The sequence below is a fragment of the Miniopterus natalensis genome, chromosome 4 (genome assembly GCF_054644295.1).
Source record: "Miniopterus natalensis isolate mMinNat1 chromosome 4, mMinNat1.hap1, whole genome shotgun sequence".
NCBI lineage: Eukaryota > Metazoa > Chordata > Mammalia > Chiroptera > Miniopteridae > Miniopterus > Miniopterus natalensis.
This window is the reverse complement of record NC_142084.1, coordinates 39,747,436-39,766,270: the sequence shown is the minus strand read 5'-3', so window position 1 is coordinate 39,766,270 and position 18,835 is coordinate 39,747,436. Positions and strand designations below refer to the sequence as shown.

At 42.0% G+C, this 18,835-nt stretch overlaps 1 protein-coding gene across 6 annotated transcripts in view; it reads left to right on the top strand.

The window, feature by feature from the left end:
• ZNF827 (zinc finger protein 827) overlaps positions 1-18,835 on the top strand; it is a 151,470-nt gene that overhangs the window by 98,331 nt on the left and 34,304 nt on the right. For all 6 annotated transcript variants that reach the window (XR_001602743.2, XM_016206900.2, XM_016206905.2 and 3 more), the window contains exon 8: positions 1,198-1,301. Coding sequence is in view for 5 of the 6 variants with exons in the window: in XM_016206900.2 (XP_016062386.1) it covers positions 1,198-1,301 (104 nt within the window). In the remaining variant the exon portion in view is untranslated. The remainder of the gene's footprint in view (positions 1-1,197; positions 1,302-18,835) is intronic.

Here is an 18,835-nt window from a genome sequence, read left to right as displayed (position 1 = left end):
AAGGTTCAGCCCGTCAGAGGCCTTGCTGGGAGGTGGGGGTGGGGCTTAAGGAAGAGCTAGGCTATTCCTCCCTCCCTCTCCTGCTGCAGCTGCATCTTCCCTGTGGCTCCAGCTCCCACCGGGTGGCCCCAGCCCCTGGACTCCATTTACATCCTTTTGTCCCTCCAACCTCAGGGTGGTGGTGGCCTTCTGCTTTTCCCGTCTCTGGGCTGCTTTACTGCCCCCCCTCACCTGTGTACCCAGTTCCCTCGATTAAATTTTTCCTGTTATAAGTAGGTCTTTCCAGTTCTTGAGGTTGGACGCTGTTGGATCTCCAGTATTCTCACGTGTCATCTCAATACTTATTTACAATTTACTTTAGAGACATAGAAGATGAGTGATAAGATCGAGTTAAAACCTTCTGATTAAAACACCCAAAGCTTCTGTGGTCACTGTGGCTGTGGTATCAGTAGGAAACCTGGCTGGGCGTTTGGTGCCCCTGGTTCCAGTTCTAGCTGAGTCACTAGCCATACTTAGAATCAGTCAAGTCAGAGCCTCAATTTCGTGGAAAATGAAGGTGCTCCCGGTATCCTTTCTGGCAGCCCTGTTAGCTGGCTTTAACTCCTTCCAAACCAAGACAGTTCTAGGATGCGGTCTCAGCATCTGTGGGGACCAGTGAGGTGTCTCCTTCAATGGAATGACCCTTGACTCCAGCCATCTGCCCTTCTAAGGCACAGTGTTGGTCCCCAAGGAATCAGGTACCAGAATGTGGATGAGCCAGGGCAAATCTATCACCATTCTGGGAAGATCCTTGAACAGGTCTTTCTGATTCCGACCCAGATGTTTGGTCTTCATTTGGGCACAACACACTCGCAAGACGTGTAACACAACAGTAAAATTTGGTGTTCAGCTGTCCTGACTGGGTTTAACCGTCTATCAAAGACGATATTTCATATATTCACTTCATGGATGAACCCAATGGCAGAGTATGCATATGGCATTTGTCTGATGTAATATATTTTCTCTTTCTCTATTTTAAACACACTCTTCTTATAGTCTCTAAACACCATTTTTAAAAGTACATTATCCAGCATTTGTGTGTGTATGTGTGTGTGTGTGTGTGTGTGTGTGTGTGTGTGTGTGTACTTGGGCCCAGATGCTCTGGGTACCTTAAATAACTTTAATTTACTAAACTTCACTCCTCCTCCCCCACCCCAGCCCTTTCTTTTCAGAAGATACATTTAGACAATCACCATTCTCCTCCAATTCAAAAGACCTGCTGCCCAGCGACTCTGTGCTCCCCGGGAGAATATCAACTCCAGGTATGGAAACACTGTTGGCTCTGCTTCTACTATTGATCTCTCAGAAATCACTTCTCTGAAATGTGTGAATTTTCAGATGCTTTCCGCAAACGTGTTGACGGTATTCAGATGAAGCAGCCAGGTTTTTAAAAAGAGGGAGAAATTCAATTTCAGCAGCCACAGAAGTTTATTATAAGAAAATGCAGACCATAAGAAAGCTCTTCACTGCTTGAGGAGCTTATTGTCATTTACCTGCTGATGTTTCTCATCCGCATAGTGAAATTCTTATTCTTTGAAATAGCGAAGCATAACCTGAAAATAATTTGCTTTTCACATTGTCAGTGTTTCAGGGAGGCAGCCAGGAAGGTAGGGGAGGGCGGTGGCTCAGGCAGGATAGGTCAGGACCCCAGTGGTGTGTGGGCCACCCCAAAGACCACTTCAGTTTCCGTGGAGGGAACACAGTTCCTTAAGACAATCTTGCCCCAGATTTCACTCTCTTCTTAGAGTGTCTGCATATATCCATCCAATGCTGCCTTTTGCCATCTGAGTATCAGTGTGTAATTTCTTATCTGCTCTTCCTTTTTCCTTTCCAAAGTAAAAAGAGAGATGTGTTTGCTGTCCCCTTATCAATAGCATGACTGTCCCTCAGGGCTCCTGTGTGTGTCCTCGGAGTCATGAAATGAGGACATTGGAGAACCCCTGCACTGCAGCCTATGGTCCTTACTCATCACCCCCCCCCCCCGCACACACACAGCCCACCCCACCACAGCAACAGCCCAGCAGCCAGGAACCCTTCCGCTGTGCTTACCTTCCTTCCCAGCCACAGAGAGAATTTCAGAAGCTCTCAGTGGCCTCCACAACCATTCGGTTGTCCAGGAGAACAGTGGGAGCCCATGGCCCTGTGCCTGTGCGGGAGGGTCTCACAGCAGGGTTGTTGGCCGGGAACCCCTGCAAAAATAAAGTCCAAGTGTCCTCCACACACGCGAGGAGCCTGGTGTCACAGACAGCTGGAGATCTGAGTATTGTGTAATTCAGAAAGAGCTGAGTAGCACCTTATGAAATGCTGGCTTGGGCATCACAAGTCATTGGAAGGGGTTTGTAACAAACAGTTGGAAAAAGGCAGCTCTTTGCCGTCCTTCAGTCTTGTGATGGCAGATCCATTTCTTCTCATCTCCAAAAAGTCCAGGGGCCGGCATGCTTTTTGCTCTGCAGGACTTTTCAGTTCAATCACCATAAATAACACAGGTACACAGAAACCCATTACCTGACACCTGGTTCTAGAGGTGGAAAGAAATTCGGCTCAGTTGATGTCTTCATTCTCAAACAGGGGCTACTTGAACCACTGTCTACTTTCCACAGTGTCATTTTGAATAGCCATCTCCCTGGTCCCCAAATTATTGCCCTGCTGTTAAGCTGATGGATTGTGACTTTCTAATGTCGAAATAACTGCCTAGGAATTGCTAGTTGGAGTGCCGTGACCCATACAGCCAGCGTCCCATGATGGATGTACCAGCCCTGCATTGCCGGCTTAATGCTGGGCTGGGCTATATTTTAAGAAGGGTTTATTGGTCAAGTTACAACTCGACCTCAAAGACTGATCTCACTACATGTTTAGCTGGGCATGGGCGGCTTTTCTTGTGATTTGCGTGGAAGACTTACATTACAAATGAGATAAACTCACACCTAAAAAGTTAACTTATTTTGAAGGGAAGGTCAGCCTAACAGGGATTTTAGAAATGTAAGTCCACCATTCCGAGGGAGAACCAACCTCTGTACATCAAAAAGCCTTTCTTTAGGCAGAGGGTGAGCAAAATGTTTACATTTTACTGAAATACACAACTGAAAGGGGGCTTTTTTAGAAATAAACAAGGTGATAGTGTTTTGCAAGTGGAGTTAAAATTAGAAAAATTAAAAATGGCCCTGGCCGGTGCAGCTCAGTTGTTTGAGCATCTCATGCACCAAAAGGTCGCTGGTTCGATTCCCGGTGAGGACACATGCCGGGGTTGCAGGCTTAATCCATAGTGGGGGGCATGCAGGAGTCAGCCGATGGATGTTACGCTCTCATCGATGTTTCTTTCTCTCTCTCCCTTTCCCTTCCTCTCTCTCTAAAATCAATTAAAAGGAATATTTAAAAGAAAAATTAAAAATGGTAAGGACAACCTTGTGAGTTCGAAGTTCCTGTAATCTGAATACATGTTTCGTAAGGAAAGCCTCAATAATTTGAACTAATTGTGGAGAAGACCTATCTCAATTAACAAAATATTGAAGTGCGGAGACTTCTTAAGTAAATTTTCCTTTCAAGTCTGGACAGAGATAACTGGACATGACATACCTACTAAATGAACGCTCCCCAGTCCCTTACCCACAATTTGTAAACCCAAAAGCTCTACCAACCACCATTTTTTGAGTAAGTTACTTGATGGTACAAATTAGTGGGAGGCTATTTACAGCCTTTGTGTGTTAGGCCAAGGGTGAAATTCATGCATTTTGTTGCATAAATATCAGCGTGCTTGATTATAAAGGCCCACTGAAAGTATGCATTGGGCACCATATTATCATCTTGAAGTCAGAAGATGTATGAATCTCCAAGTTAGTCAGGCCCCAGGAGTCTTGGATGTGGTGGGCCTACCTTACTCTAGTTCTCCACTGAAATGCTATGCTGGGGACAGGAACTTTTAAGCTACAGTTGAAGATCTTAAGGTTCTGTGGTATAAGAGTCATGAATTCATATAGAGAATTTTGAAAGACCAAGTGGGCAGCAGATTGCTGAATCACTGGTGAGGACGTGACAAGAAAGGAGTTCAGTGGAGATGCCGTAGCGCTGGGGCAGCATTAGTAATGAGGGCCTGGGTTAGGGAGGATCGGAGGGGATGGGAGAGGCAGACAAGGGTGGCTGACTGGCCTGGGAGGCTGGCTAGCTTTGCCATAAGCAGGTTGAATTAAGGAATGACAGTGGCTGTGCAGAAATGAGGAAGCAGGGAAGGAGACAGCTGGCTTTAGTGACTAAGCAGAAAATAATCTGCGGTTAGTGTATCAACAAAAGCTTCAGAGTCCTTAGAAATCTTCTGTTGGGTACTTTCAACGTTACCGTTAAAGTATTATTTCTGTATTTACCTTGCAAACTTCTTTCCACAGATAATGCAAAGATAAATAAATGTCAATCCAGAGAATTATCTCAGATTCCCAATTAGAAGAGACCATAATTAGATTTCATGGGCCTAGTTCCAATCTAAGAAATCCCTTGCAAATGCTGAAAACCGATATTATCATTCAATAATATAGACTGGTACGTGTTTATATGCCTTCTATCCATGGGATGAAATTCTTTCCATACACTTTGGAGTGAGACCACAGGGCAGGGCCCGTGTCCCACAGGAGAGGCTCATTTAAGGCCACTTTGGAGAAGGAAGCAGCAGCGCCGGGGACAGCTAAGTAGGGAGAGGTGGGTAGGACTGTGGGCTGTGAAGACATCGAGAATAGCACAGTTAACTAGACATTTGCCTTTGGCAGATGGTATCTCAGACACACAGCTGCCACCATCTCAGAGAAATAGAATGAATACAGAGCTTCACAGTGCCTTGGCCTCTCTTGTTGCCACTGTTTCTAGACCGACTTTCCTGAGAACCAAAGGGTGCTCGAGAGCCCAGACCTAACGTCTGTACTGTCCGCAAATGTCTTAGGGGCAACACCAGGAATCCTTAGCCACATGATGACTTAGAAGCTGCTGTCACCTTCTGCTGGGATGGAATACCCTTCAAGCTGCATATAGACTATAGACGGCTGAGTGCTCCCTGGGTGGTGGTGTCCCTGGGGGCGATTTTACAAAAGAAAGAAAAGAACTTGTTATGAGGGAGATAGAATTACAGGCCATGATTAGTTTCACGCACATTGTCCAATGTATAGTTGTCTTGCTCTGTAAAAGATTTATGTTGACAGAAGAATGGTTCTGAGTTCAGGTGCTCGTCAGGGCGCTAAGAGCGGTGCTTCTGTGTAGCTGTTTATGTTTGCCGCCAAGAGAAGAATTTCTGTCTCAGCACGGCTTCTAAACAGTGTGGAGCTTCTGCTCTATTTTATTATGATTTTCAAAGTCAGTCTGTTTGCTCTGTATTAAGCAAAAAAACAATAACACCGCCCGAGCGGGTGTGAAGGGAAATGTGGGTGTCCGTGGAATTCTTTCCCAGTGGAGTCTCTGACACTTCTGTTTGTTATTTCAGGTGGGGCTTAGAGTTAGACAGTGTAGAACATACCAGCAATTATATTTGTAAATCCCTACCCCCATTATTTGCTAACTTCTTTTTAAAAAGCAAACACCTCTTTTTGTTGTTGTTGTTGTTAATAACATACAAATAGGGAGCAAAGAACATGAGGGGAAAATTAGTTCTTTTTAAGACCTGAGATGCCAAGCAGGATCTGATGTCAAATAAAAAGGCTGGTTTGGATAGTCTGCCTTGTCCCCAGGCCAATTCTTAATCCATTTTCCTCTCTCTGTTCTGCCCATCAATCTAATACAAGTGGTACCATGTCATATACTTTTCTGAAATTTAAATAAATGATGCCTTGAATTAGAGTGCTGCCCACAACGAACCCAGCCTGCCATGCTATTGGCCAGATATGAATGGCCTCCTTCAGACAGTGGCTTTAAAAATGTGCCTGTCACATTTTTATGTTAAGACTTCCCAACTCATACCTCAAGGGAGAGACATACAAAGCTGCCCTGGATTGCAGAAAAGTGTTTTCTTCAATCCTTTTTTAAACATACCAGATTCTTTTTACATTCAGACTAAGTCACCGGCAAACAATAGAACACTAGGTGTTGTTGGCCTGCATCACTTTGTAGCTTAAGCTCCTTTTTGATTAAGCAAATTTATTCTGTACAGAAAAGAAAGCTTATAGTTATTAAGGACCTTCTAAATTGTCAGGCATGGGACCTATGTCATCTCATTGAATTCTGAAAACAACTCATTGAGACAGAAATTATGCTCAATTTACAGATGACTAAATTTACAGATTCAGAGAGATTTAATAACTTTTTTCTAGTTTGTTGATAGATAACATTGTATTAGTTCAAGGTACATAATATAATTTGATAGCTATATTGCAAAATGATCACCACAATAAGTTTAGTCAACATTCATCACCTTAACATAGTTATATTTTTTTTCTTATGATGAGAACTTTTAAGATCTACTCTCTTAGCAACTTTCAATTATTACATTACAGTATTGTGAACTATAGTCACCGTGCTATACATTAGACCCTCAGAACTTATTCATCTCATAACCAGAAGTTTGTACCTTTTGCAGAGAGATTTAAGTTGTCACACAGTTTGCGAGGGCCACATGGGAATTCAAACCCAGAACTGCACAGAACTGCACTTTCCGCCCTCTCATGGCACCCACGAAGTCGGAGGGTGCATCACCGCATCTCCCCAGTGTTTGCCCACACGTACCCACAGTTGGCATTTGAAGTATTACTGATGGATTGCCTTCTTTAGTGGGTGTGTTATGTGCTGTTGAGTAGGCTCTGACTCCTGGTGACCCTGTGATGTTTGACATCTACCATGCCCTGTCTTCAACAGCCCTGCTCAGTTCCTGTAGACTCATGCGTATGGCTTCTTTTTTGGAGTTAATCCATCTCATATTGGGTCTTCCTCCTTTCCTGTTGCCTTCTGTTTTTCCCAGCATTACTGTCTTTTCCAAAGGACCCTGTGTTCTCATGATGTGCCCAAAGTCGGATAGCTTTTTTGTTGTTATTTTTGCCTCCAGCGCTGTTTCAGGCTTACTTTCCTCAAGGACCCACTTGTTCATCTTTCTGGCGGCCCAGGCTATCCGTAGAGCTCTCCTCCAAAACCATGTTTTAAATGAATCCATTTTTTTCCTATCAGCCTTCTTCAGTGTCCAACTTGCACATCCATACATAAGAATTGGGAACATAGGGGAATGCCTTTGTTTTTAGATAGGAATCAAAAGTAGTTTGTTAAATAAGACATTTCAAAGAATTTACAAAATAGGAGCATATTATTTATTAATATTCTAATTCTGTCCTCTTTCATTTCTATCTTTCTTCCTTTAACACTTTGCTAGCTGGTAATCATACTCACTTGGATTGTTTCTTTCAGTTATGAAAGTTAAAGAAACAGTGTATGTTTCTTTTTAGTAATCTTTCATAGATCATTTAGGCCATAGAAATAGTTTCGTAAAACTATCTAAACACCTCCTGGTTAAACAAAACATGTTCCTCGGAAGTGAGTGGTGATCTGGTCAGCAGTGCAGAAGGAACAGTTCCTGACTGGGAATCAGGAGCACCCAGACTTGGGGAAGGAACAAGTCAGTGTAAGTGATGCTTGAAAGACACAATATTGGGGGGCAGGGGTTGGGCTGTGACCGGGAAGCTGGATGTTTTGTTTCTTAATCTGGCTGCTGATTAGAGGCATATGTAATTTTGTGAAAATTCACCAAGCTGCGTGCTTATGATGGTATTTTTGCATTTGTTAGGGCTGATTGGCTCATTCACAAACAGGTGGGTCTAGATGCCAAGCGGTCGCCTCCAGGACATCAGTAATCAGTGAGCATTCCCTTCAGAGGCCATGACAGAGCTAACGGTGACAGTGGTCTTTCAGTTATTCAGCTTCCCATTTGCAGGACCATTTCCGTTGGTAGCACGAACTTACTGCCCTGAACCAAGTGACATGTAGGTTGATTCCTATTGTGCTTCCAGTTGAGACACGATTCTGCCCTGCTTATGGCTTTTCTTTGATGGACCTGCAGTAGGTGAGCTCTACTCTCTCCAGCTGTTAACTAGAGGGAGAAGTTTTCACTGCTGCAGATTTTCCTGATCCAAATAATGTTACCTGAGACCAAAAATGATGTACTCACAACTAGCTCTGTCTGGTCTGAGTCCAAGTGCAGGCGAATCCCAAAGGAGCGCTCTCAATGCCATTAACTCTTTGTAGAGAAAGGTCTCCTAGTAAGCGGTGTGAGCTTTGTGTCCAGTTTAGTTCTTCTCAGAAATATAACTAATCAGGTCTCTGTAGACCAGCAGTTGTGGGCTTCATGCACTGAAACCCAGGCGCATGTTTTGTTGAGGGCGGTAACCTTTCCAATGGAGAAATTTATATCCAGTTCAGCTGCATCACCTGAGCTGTCTATAGAAAACCACAAAGACAGAGAGGAATACTGTGGTTGTTGGCCAAGTCTCTTTATCTCCACCCAGATGGCACAGGGTTGAGTCACTTCATATTGAAGATAATCATCAACACTGTCATGTTTGTACTTTGTGGGAAATGGTAACGTCCAAAAGATCTTTTGAAAACCCAGCTTGAGGACTCCATTTCTCGGGTACAGGTTATCCCCTGAGGCTGCAGTCACATCGCCCTGGCCTGGGATCTTACTGGGACCAGAAGAGAGATGTATGTGCTCACATAAAATTTTTTGCACAGCATTTACAAGGCCTCAGCAGTGCCTGCGGTTGTGTCGTTACTTTTGCAAAGATTGTTGAGATAGATGCCTTGAGAGTGACTAGTGCTGTAATAGACCAAACTCTCCCGTATGCGTAACAGACGATGGAGGGTATTTGTCTGAAAACTGCAGAGCAATGAGCCTGGCTCCAGTTTGGCACTGGCTCCTTCAGTCTACAAGGCCTTTTCCCTGTATACACAATATGTTCCTTTCCTTTGCTATCAAAAATACTTATTTTCATTGCACGAAAGTTCTTCTTTGTGTTTATTTCTTTTCAGGACAGCAGCTGCCCTCCAACAACTAGGGGAGAGGAAAAAAAAAAAAAAAGCCATTCCACTTGCAGACTAGACCTATCTATTTTCATTCAAACAGGTCCACCCTGTACTCCCATTCACAGGCCCAACACGTGCCTCTCCCAGAAGAAGGGCACCCCCACATCACACCATGGCCCTCTCTTGATATAGTTATTGGAGTGACGGTCAGGAGCTGCTTATTGGGGCTGTTCTTCCTCATGCAGTGTGTTTCCTTTAGCAAAGTACTACTTATCATTTCTGTTCTCAATTTATCATCCAGAAATGAAAGATGTTAACTAGAAGCGCTGAAGGAAGGGCAGTCTTTGCATTTGCTTAGCAATACCAGGTTCACCACCAGCCACCGTGTTCCAGTGAGACATCCCTCGCAGAGACCCCTCCACTGTGTTCCAGTGAGACATCCCTCGCAGAGACCCCTCGAACTCTTTAAATCCGACAGGTCCCTAGCTGAATGTATCATTTCTCTCACCGCCCCCTGTCCCCATACCTTCCCTCCTAAATCGGCTAATTAAACCCTCCTCTCTGCCCTGTTTTCTTCCCTCTTGGTGGATAACATCATCGCCAGCACCCACCATGGCACAGACCATAAGGTTGGACACCGTCTGTTTGGGTTCCCCCTGAAACAGGCCCTGAGACAAAGGTTTGAGTGCAAGTAGTTTTTTCAGAAGGTTAGATCAGGACATACTGGGAGATGGAGAAATTTTAACTGTTATCTCAGTTTAATTAGGATTTCAAGTGATTTCTACTTATATTTTACAGACTTCCATTTTTAAAATAAGCCTCTACTATTTTATAATCAGAAAACATCGATAAGCTCCTTTCATTTTGAACAAAGGAGAAACTGTCTTGTATATTCTGGGACTGAATGCTCAGCACCCAATCTCTCTGGAAGTTTCTATCATGAGGATATGCATGGAGCTTTGAACAAGGAGATCAGTTTCAACAGGACGACATTTAAATGTGATCCCCCCAAAAATGGTAGACCTAAAAGCAACAAAACTAAATGGAGATATTTTCAGCTGGAAGAGATGAAAATGTTTGGGGAGGGGACTTGTAAGGGGTATTAGGAAAGTAGAATCTATCTTAAGATATCAGAGTACTTCACACTAAGGGGTACAGTTTTAATGTCTTGTGTTTATTGGCCCCTCAACTGTCAAGATTTCTCTGTCTTCTGTTACAAGTACACTTAGGTACCTTTTCCCCCATCGAGTCAGAATGACTCATCTATCTGCAAAACCTAGTTCCCTGCTGTATGTATCCAGGAATGAGTCACTCAGATCAGTTGCTTCTCTTTTAACTTGAATGGAATTAAGCTCAAGGACTTTCAGTTGAAAGATTCATGAATGGGTGGATCCCAGGAAAGGCAGTGGTGAGGTTATCAGGGAAATCGGCTGTATTATAGGAAACAGAATAAATTGGGAGTTCAATAGCCCAGAGGTAGAAAGATTTACAAAAAATTTAGGTCCAAATTCTGGCTGGCAGCCTTTGCTAGAGTATGGAGGCAGAAATTACTTGGTTACATGTGGGGTTTAAGTAACTATTTTGTCTTAAAGGCAAGATGACTCACACAAATTATTTTTTTGCTCACTAATTTTTTACGTATTGTTAAGAACTTGCCAAAAGAAAAACAGAGGAAAATTTTACTCAGGAAAAAGAAAGTGTGCACCCTTGCAAATGCCTTTAACATGTAGGCATGCTTTCGGTATGTGGAAGTTATTTTTAACACTATTTTTGGCCAAATTGTTTTTCATTTTTATGAAAAATGTTAATTTTTGAAGCACTCCGGTCTATCTCCCAACTGTTACTTTTATCACTCGAAAATGTGGTATTTTAAAAATATCATCGCTGGTGTCATACTTGCCTTGGATTACAAGCCTTTCATAGTAATTAATTTTTTAAAAAGCATTTGGACATGAGAAAGGAATGAAATGGAAGCTCACCAAAATGCTGAAGGCAGCTGTCTTTGAATGATGATAGGAACTGTGGTTGTGGTTTGGGGTCCCTCCCCACTTTTCTATGTTCTTTTCATTTCCTATAATGAGCATGGGACACTTTTATAAAGAAAAAGTCAGATTTATTAGAAGCCATAAGGTGTTAAGGAACAAAGATAGGATCCATGATGCTCTGGGTGACACTAGAATAGTCCTCGTGGTCACACACAGAGTAGGCCTTCTTCCAAGGTTCCTAAACATCTTGTGTTGCAGTGAACAAATATCGGCAGAGTTGTTTCAAAAAATTTAAGTTGCATATCCTGTAAGTTATTAACAAAGAGCTGTTAAAATCCTCGTGAAAAATATGACCACAGTCGTTTAAATATGTATTTCAATTTGTATTTCAATGGATTAGCAGTAAGCATACTAAGCTCATTTGAGGATGGTGACTTATATTTAACCTTACAAGGGAGATTAATGAGTTAAATTTGTGTTAGGGCGCCAGCTGTTAGAAAGGAACTTCACACCATCTTATTTAACGTGTTTGTTGAAAGTAGTGTTTGATGGAATAACCCACTGTACTGCTGCATTTATTGCACTATTGGTCTCATGAATATGATGTACTTGGGTATAATTAATAAAATAATAGCTGCTGATGGAGAATATTTTCAGTAGTTTTATCAAGAAATATAATGAGCATTCACATTTCCATTGCATCTGTTTAGTTTCCTAATGGAAGAGCTCAGTTAAAAGAACGGTCTCAGTGGCTATAGACAGGCCCATTGACTTTCCCCTCGATGATCTTCAGTCTTCTCCATCAGTGTCAGAGGATAGCGAGATGTTATGAAATAAAAATGAAATATAAAAGGATCTGGATGTCATTAAGTATTTGATGAGCAGTATGAAAAGCTATATTGTCAGGTGTATGTACCACTGGGCTGAAAAGGAAGTTTATTCATTCATTCAACAATTATTTATTGAGCAACTACTATATGCCAGGTACTTTTTAGGTCCTGGGGAACAGCAATGAACAAAACAAAGTCCCTGTCCAAATGAGGTTTACACCTAGGGAGAGAGGCAGACAATAAACAAATAATTATACAAGGTACATATAATATCTATAATCTCATATCCTTATAAAATATATGTAGTACATATTTATATGTAATATATAATTTTATACACATATACACATGTAACATCTTGAAAAAACTAAGCAAAGTAAACAGAGGTTGAGAAGGAGCCATCTAAGGTAAAGTGGTCAGAGAAAGTTCTCCCTAAGAAGGTACAAGTCAAGCAGATACCTGGAGCAAGTAGGAAGCAAGTCATGCCATGATGTGTGGGGTAGAGTGTTCTGGGTGAAGGGAGCAGTAACTGCCAGGCCCCTGGAGTGAGGAGGAGCTTGGCTTCGTGGGGAAGTGACTGCAGGAGAGGAGGGGAGGCTTATAGGGCCTCGGACACTTGCAAGTATGCCAGAAACCATTGCAGTGTTTTGAGTGGAGAAGTGACAGGATCTCACTTCCATTTTGAAAAGTTAATCTGACTCTTTCTTGTTTAATCTTTAAAGCCCTAATAAAGTTCCCTGAAAGGCTTAATGGAAACAGAGAGGCCCTGCATAGTGATAAGAGAAGCAAAGAAAGTGAATTTAACTTGCTGGATATTATTTTTATAGTGGACGGAATCAGTGCATATCCCTTTAGTAATTAATTATTGATGGTGAGTGTTGCCCAATATTTATCTCATTTAACTTTTCTTACTATTAAGTTATATTTTTACCTTATTATGTTTAATTAATATTGTGGGGGTTTTCTTAATCAGTTAAAAATTACTATGTAGATATTTAACTGAATATTTAGGGGGGGAGTCTCTAAAATTCATCTCAATAACAAAAAGACTCAGAAAGTTACAGAACTTGAAATCAGAATTTTTTTTTTTTTTAATATATCTTTATTGATTTCAGAGAGAGGAAAGGAGAGGGAGAGAGAGAGAGAGAAACATCAATGATGAGAGAGGCATTGATCGAGCCCGCAACCCGGGCATGTGCCCTGACCGGGAATCGAACCCCGATCGCCTGGATCCTAGGTCGACGCTCAACCGCTGAGCCACGCCCGACCGGGTGAAATCAGAATTTTAAAAATAATGACAAGACAAATATATTCTTTAGGGTTCATTGAAGAAAAGAGAGTATCTTTATAAGAAAGGTGAATTCGGCTTCGCCGGAGGAATGCTCCAGCATTATTTACACGGAGCTGTGTGAAAGAGCAATGAATCATCAATAAAACTGCAAATTACTCTAATTGGTGCTTACAAAGAGATCCCAGAGGCTATTGTATGTGTGTTTAGCCAGTACTGCCAATGAAGCGGTGACTGACAATCCTAAAACCACTAATGATGACATTTTACAAATGTTCTACCAAATTATATTGTGTAAGACAGTAACATCCGGTTATTTACGTTAGAATTCCTAAATATTTGTTACATATATGCATTACTGACAACCAAAAATGTTCAGACTTGCTAGTACATATTATAAATCTTTTTGGGGGGTTGCCTTTGCCCCATTCATGGAACTAGTACTTAATAAGGGATTCCTGTGCCTCCCATATTTAAAAACACTACCCAGTTACTAAGCAGGATGATCTCACCCCCGAAAGGCTCAGGTTCAAGACCATCTTTCAACTATATATATCACTCCCCATCTATCTCCAATAATCCTCAGATGTTGAAATAACTTTTTAAAAATATCTTGTTATCCATAATATCTGAGGAAATGTACATTCTTCATAGACTTTTCAAGACTTGGATTATGTAAATACATTGTTCGGCCACATTTTTGTTTTAAATGATTTTTAGCCACCAGCAGAGTAGTTGGTTATCTAGTCTAGACCTGTTACCGTACCAGTCTTTAGCCAAGCTGTTCAGAGGCAGTTGGCTGAGATGGGAGTGAGATAATATGTTTTAGTGATAAAATAAGCAGTCCACTCCTTGCTGGCAAGCTGTGAGGTTGACTGCTTAATACAGAGCTAGAGAGGGAGTCTGAAATACAGTTTCCTCCAGGGTGATCAAGCTTCAAATTTCACTGGGGTAAAGGGTGAGCTGGAGAGAGGAAAAACCTTTACAAGTGGGCCATTTACATCCATTTCACACGTGTGTGTGTGTGTGTGTGTGTGTGTGTGTGTGTGTGTGTTCGTTCATTTCCTTTTGGCATGTGCGAGCAAACTGGTCAAAATCTCTAAAAATGGCTTTGCTATTTTAAATAGAAATTTCCACTTCAGACATTTTATAGTTTAAAAAGAAAGAAAGTTTTTAGTTGACTAGTTAATGGTTCCCTAGCAGTGGTGGCTGGTCTTCAAAGTAGCACACCATATATTAGAACAAGTTATGACAAAAAGAAATGAATTTAAGGAAAACTGCATCCATCTTGAGAAACTATATTCTTTTATGCATAAATTACTCAACTAGGGTGTTCCTGGGTGCTTAGCACACTGAATGCATTTACGTCATTTTTATTTTACTGGGGAACTGGCATAAACCTGCAGTTGCACCTTTGGGAAATCATTACTAGCTCAAGCTAAATGATACTGCTGACTCTGTGATGTTCTTCGAGTCTTGGGAAGTCCTATAAACTGATTCATAGGGAATCCTTTGATCAGTTGGAAAAATTTGACTCTGCTCAGAATGAAGGCAGAGAAGACATCTCCTTAAACTCTATTCATGACACTTTCCAAATCCTTTTGCACACAGCTGGATTCCAACAGGGCTGCCTTTATTTGTGCAATTGAAGAGCTCGGAGTGATCCTGATACACTGTTTGCTAGCAAAGAAATTATTTCCTTACCCTCCTGAGGGTGGTAACCAGCTTGGGCTCATTTTGTTCAAATTGCTGAATTTGGTGAGATTAAAGAGATTTCTAAGAGAAGTAATTTTAAATCTGTACTAGGAAAAGGATATTTTGTTGTTTTATGTATTGGTTCTAACAGACTTGGACTCTTAAGATACTTTATCATAACAAAGTAGGTGGAATGATGTACTAAGTTAGTGGCTTTCAATTTTTTTTTTTTTTTTTTTGGCAAAAACCCAGAGTAAATGTCATGTGTTTATATATGTGTACATATAGGTATGTGTGTTAAATGACAATATAAAATATATATAGGCCGGTTAATAAATAGATAGGTAGATAGACAGAGATAGAGGTAAATGAAACAAACTTTGCACATGTACCATATCTGATATTTTCTAATCCTCTTTTATTTCACCTTTTTTTTTTTCCTAAATGTTGGTTGAAACCCACTAAGTTTATTTCATGATGTGCCAATGGGTCACAACCAGAAATGTGAGCATCACTGGGCTAAGGGGTAAGGATGCCTACAATCCTCTCCCTCCTTTGAGTTACCTTTTGGCAAATACAAACTACCACCTTGGTGCCAACAGCTTTGGTTTTGACTCAACAGGCTGGTTTGTGCCAAACGCTCTATGGATCCAAATGTCCATCCTTATCGAGATGATCGGATCACTCCCGAACCAGACCTTTGAAGCTGTGCCCACGGCACTAAAAACAAACGAAACAATTGGAACCAAACCCTTTCAGTTTTGTATCAGTAGGAAAGAGAAAGTTTTTACAGCTGAGTGAATCCCACTGAAGAAGAAATGTCTCTGAATTGCTTCTCAAAATCTTATTAAAGTAATGGCCAAAGTGAAATTAAGTGGGAAGACCAAGAAGAGATTTTTTTCAATTCTGCACTTAGCCATTCGTTGAACTCTTAGGGTCCTTAGTATCTGACACTCGTCTTGTGTTTTGCACCTTCTTGGATACAGGGAACTATGACAGTGCCCCGCCTTTGTTCTTATTCAGGGTGTTAGATGAGGGATAAGTGACCTCCTCTCCCCAGTGTCACCTTTAATTTTTATTTTTGAAAATAATCTCTTCCTGTGAATAGCAGATCACCTTTGCTGCTGTCCCCCGCTCCCACCCCACTCTCCCCTATGAATGGTAACATGTACGGATTGAAATAATAGAGTTTTTTGGTTGCTGGCAATGATGGCTTTTACTTCACACAGGCAATTAAAATCTAAGCTTTTAAAAGCATATGTATTAAAAGGGAAAAGGAGAGATAACTTGGATTCCACTCACTCCAGAAATCAGCAAAGAGGGAATTCTCTCAATTAAAATATAATGTAATTTCCATCCCACCCTTGGGGCATTACTTCTGCTATGTTGATGAAAGTGAACGTCAAATTGATTGGCTTCCCACGCCCTGCCGATCATTAATTATGTCAGAGGTGCTAGGGACCTTCCCACTGAGTGCAGGAATCTGAAAGAAATGCAAGGTGACAGCTTTGTTCTCACCTCACCCCGAGTCCCACCTCAGGACAGGTGACGGGCCTGATGTATCTATTTCCAGTACACATCTTCCCCATTCTTTCTAGTAGGAAAGAGATTTTGAAGATATTATTTGCTTTGAGTGAGCTGACCCCGTGGAACATAAGAAAGCCTTCATTGTCAAAATAGACCTAGTGCTAAGGATTATGGGGGAATATCGAGGTAGAAGAACTTGGCAGGTGGGGCTAAAAAAGCTTCCATGTTTAAAAATGCCTGCAAATAATTCTCACTTATACATATACACTATCTAAAGGTCTGAAAACATGGTACGAGCTACATAAAAAGGCTAAAGGAACTGGAAGTTCCTCTCGATTCCGAAAGGGTCAGATTTTCTTAGGTCATTAGCGTTTCTGTAAAAGAACCCTATTCATACATGGAGGATTTTTTTTTACTTCACATAGGCAATTATTTCCATCTGAACCTTGGCCAGAGGAGTTGGACTAATAGTTAAATGTGCTTGGAATTATGCCTATGACTTTTTTACTACCCTGCAAATTTTCTTATTGAAAGCTCAGTGAACTCCTTAATTTAAAAAATAAGAATCTGCACATGCTCCTTGCCCCTGGTAATCACCAGGGCACCACTGTCCTTGAAAGTGTGTGAAGGACCTACCTGTCTGTATCCTGCTGGAGTTTAAATAGTGTAGCCTCCGCCCTCTCAGAATCTGCAAGCTGGGGTAGGAGATGAGTGGTTCTCACTGGGGGTGGTTTTGTCCCCCAGGGGGCATTTAACAGTGTCTGGTGATCTTGTCAGTCATCATGACTGGGATACAGGTACTGCTGGTATCCAGTAGGCAGGAGCCAGAGATGCTATTAAAAAGCCAGCCCTACAACGAAGGATGTCCTGGTCCACGGTGTCAGTAGTGCTGATGTTGAGAAACCGGCCCTGGGATCAGATACACAGAGTAAATGGCATTGCTTCAATTGTGTATAAACATGTGCTTCTGGGAATTTTTCAAGTTTTTAAGTTACAGCTTGGTTAGTTAATAGCTCTATTAACACTTGTGATTGATTCATAATGAACAACTGGGAAATTGTGACACTATTTCAGTGTAACAGTGGCCTGAAAAACAAGCATCGAACAGGACAGAATCTTGCTCATAAATTATTGCAGTCTCAGGAAATAGAGAATACACATTATAGAGGGTGGTCTGCTCCCTGTAGACTAACTGAACACACTTTATTTTTTTTCCATTTCTTTATTGATTTTAGAGAGATGGGGAGGGAGAGAGAGAAAACAAGAGAGAGAGACCAATGTGTTGTTCCACTTATTTATGTATTCATTGATTGATTCTTGTATGTGCCCTGACCAGGAATTGAACCCGCAACCTTGGCGTATCAGGATGACGCTCTAAGCAACTGAACTAGCCGGCCAGGGCGAACATACTTCAAATGACTGAAAAAAAAATTGCATGTATTAGTTAAGACATAACTTCTATGGTTGGACGGCTGTTAAAGAAAAAAAAAAAAAAAAAAGCCAAAATAATGGCTTAAGTAGGTAGATGTTTCCTTCTCTCTTCTATAGCTGCCAGAGTGGTGACTCCAAGGTGCCCAGGCTCCTTCTGTCTCATTGTCTCATTGCCAATCTTGGCATGTGGCTTCCATTTTATGGCCCAGTGCGGCTTCTGCAGCTCCCACTATCACCTCCACATCCCAAACAGCAGAAAGGGAAGAAGCGCTCCAGGGCATGCCCTCCTTTAAGGGCCCCGCTGGAGCCTGAGCCCGTGTTTCCTCTCACCCGTGGCCTGGGCCTCCGTCACCTGGCCTCACCTGGCTCTTGTGCAGGCTGACAGAGCGTTTCCTGGCCAGCCGTGTGCCCAGCTGCACCTCCAGGGTTCCTTCAGGAAACGAGGGAGAGCTGGTGTGTTGGAGGACAGCTGGCAGCCTCTGCCTCGGGTATCTTGTCTTAGGTTAATTCAAGGTCAGAGAGCCCAAAGACTGCTTAATTATTCCAGGTGGCCTTTAGTCAGGATAGAGGTCCCGGGCTGTGACAGTGTCCGCGACAGCCTGGTATTTCACTGTTACATTCATCCTAAATCACATGAGAGGCAGCAGCAACTCAGGCGCTAAACCATCGGGGTTCAAGCCTTAGCTCTGCCACCTGCCAGCCGAGTTGATTTTAGCGCGTTCTCTTCCACTCTCCATGCCTGGGTTTTCTCCTTTGTAAACTGCTGGTGACAGGAGTACCTAACTCCTAGGGTTGTGGGGAAGATTAGTGGAGTAGTTTATGTAAAACACTCAGAACAGTGCCTCACACAGTGAGCACTACTGAGAGCTCTAAACGTTGTTATTATTGTGGGGAGTCCTGCACCTGTCTCGCTGATACGACGTCTGCTAATTTGAGCTTAATTTATTATGGAAAAATGTCTGTTAATTTCATTTGGTTTTAAAATCTCAATAAGCATATTGTTGAGTTGATCTAATTTTGAGGTGTAGCCCCTGCCCCTACAACCAATAACGTATCAGAACGTGGTGGGA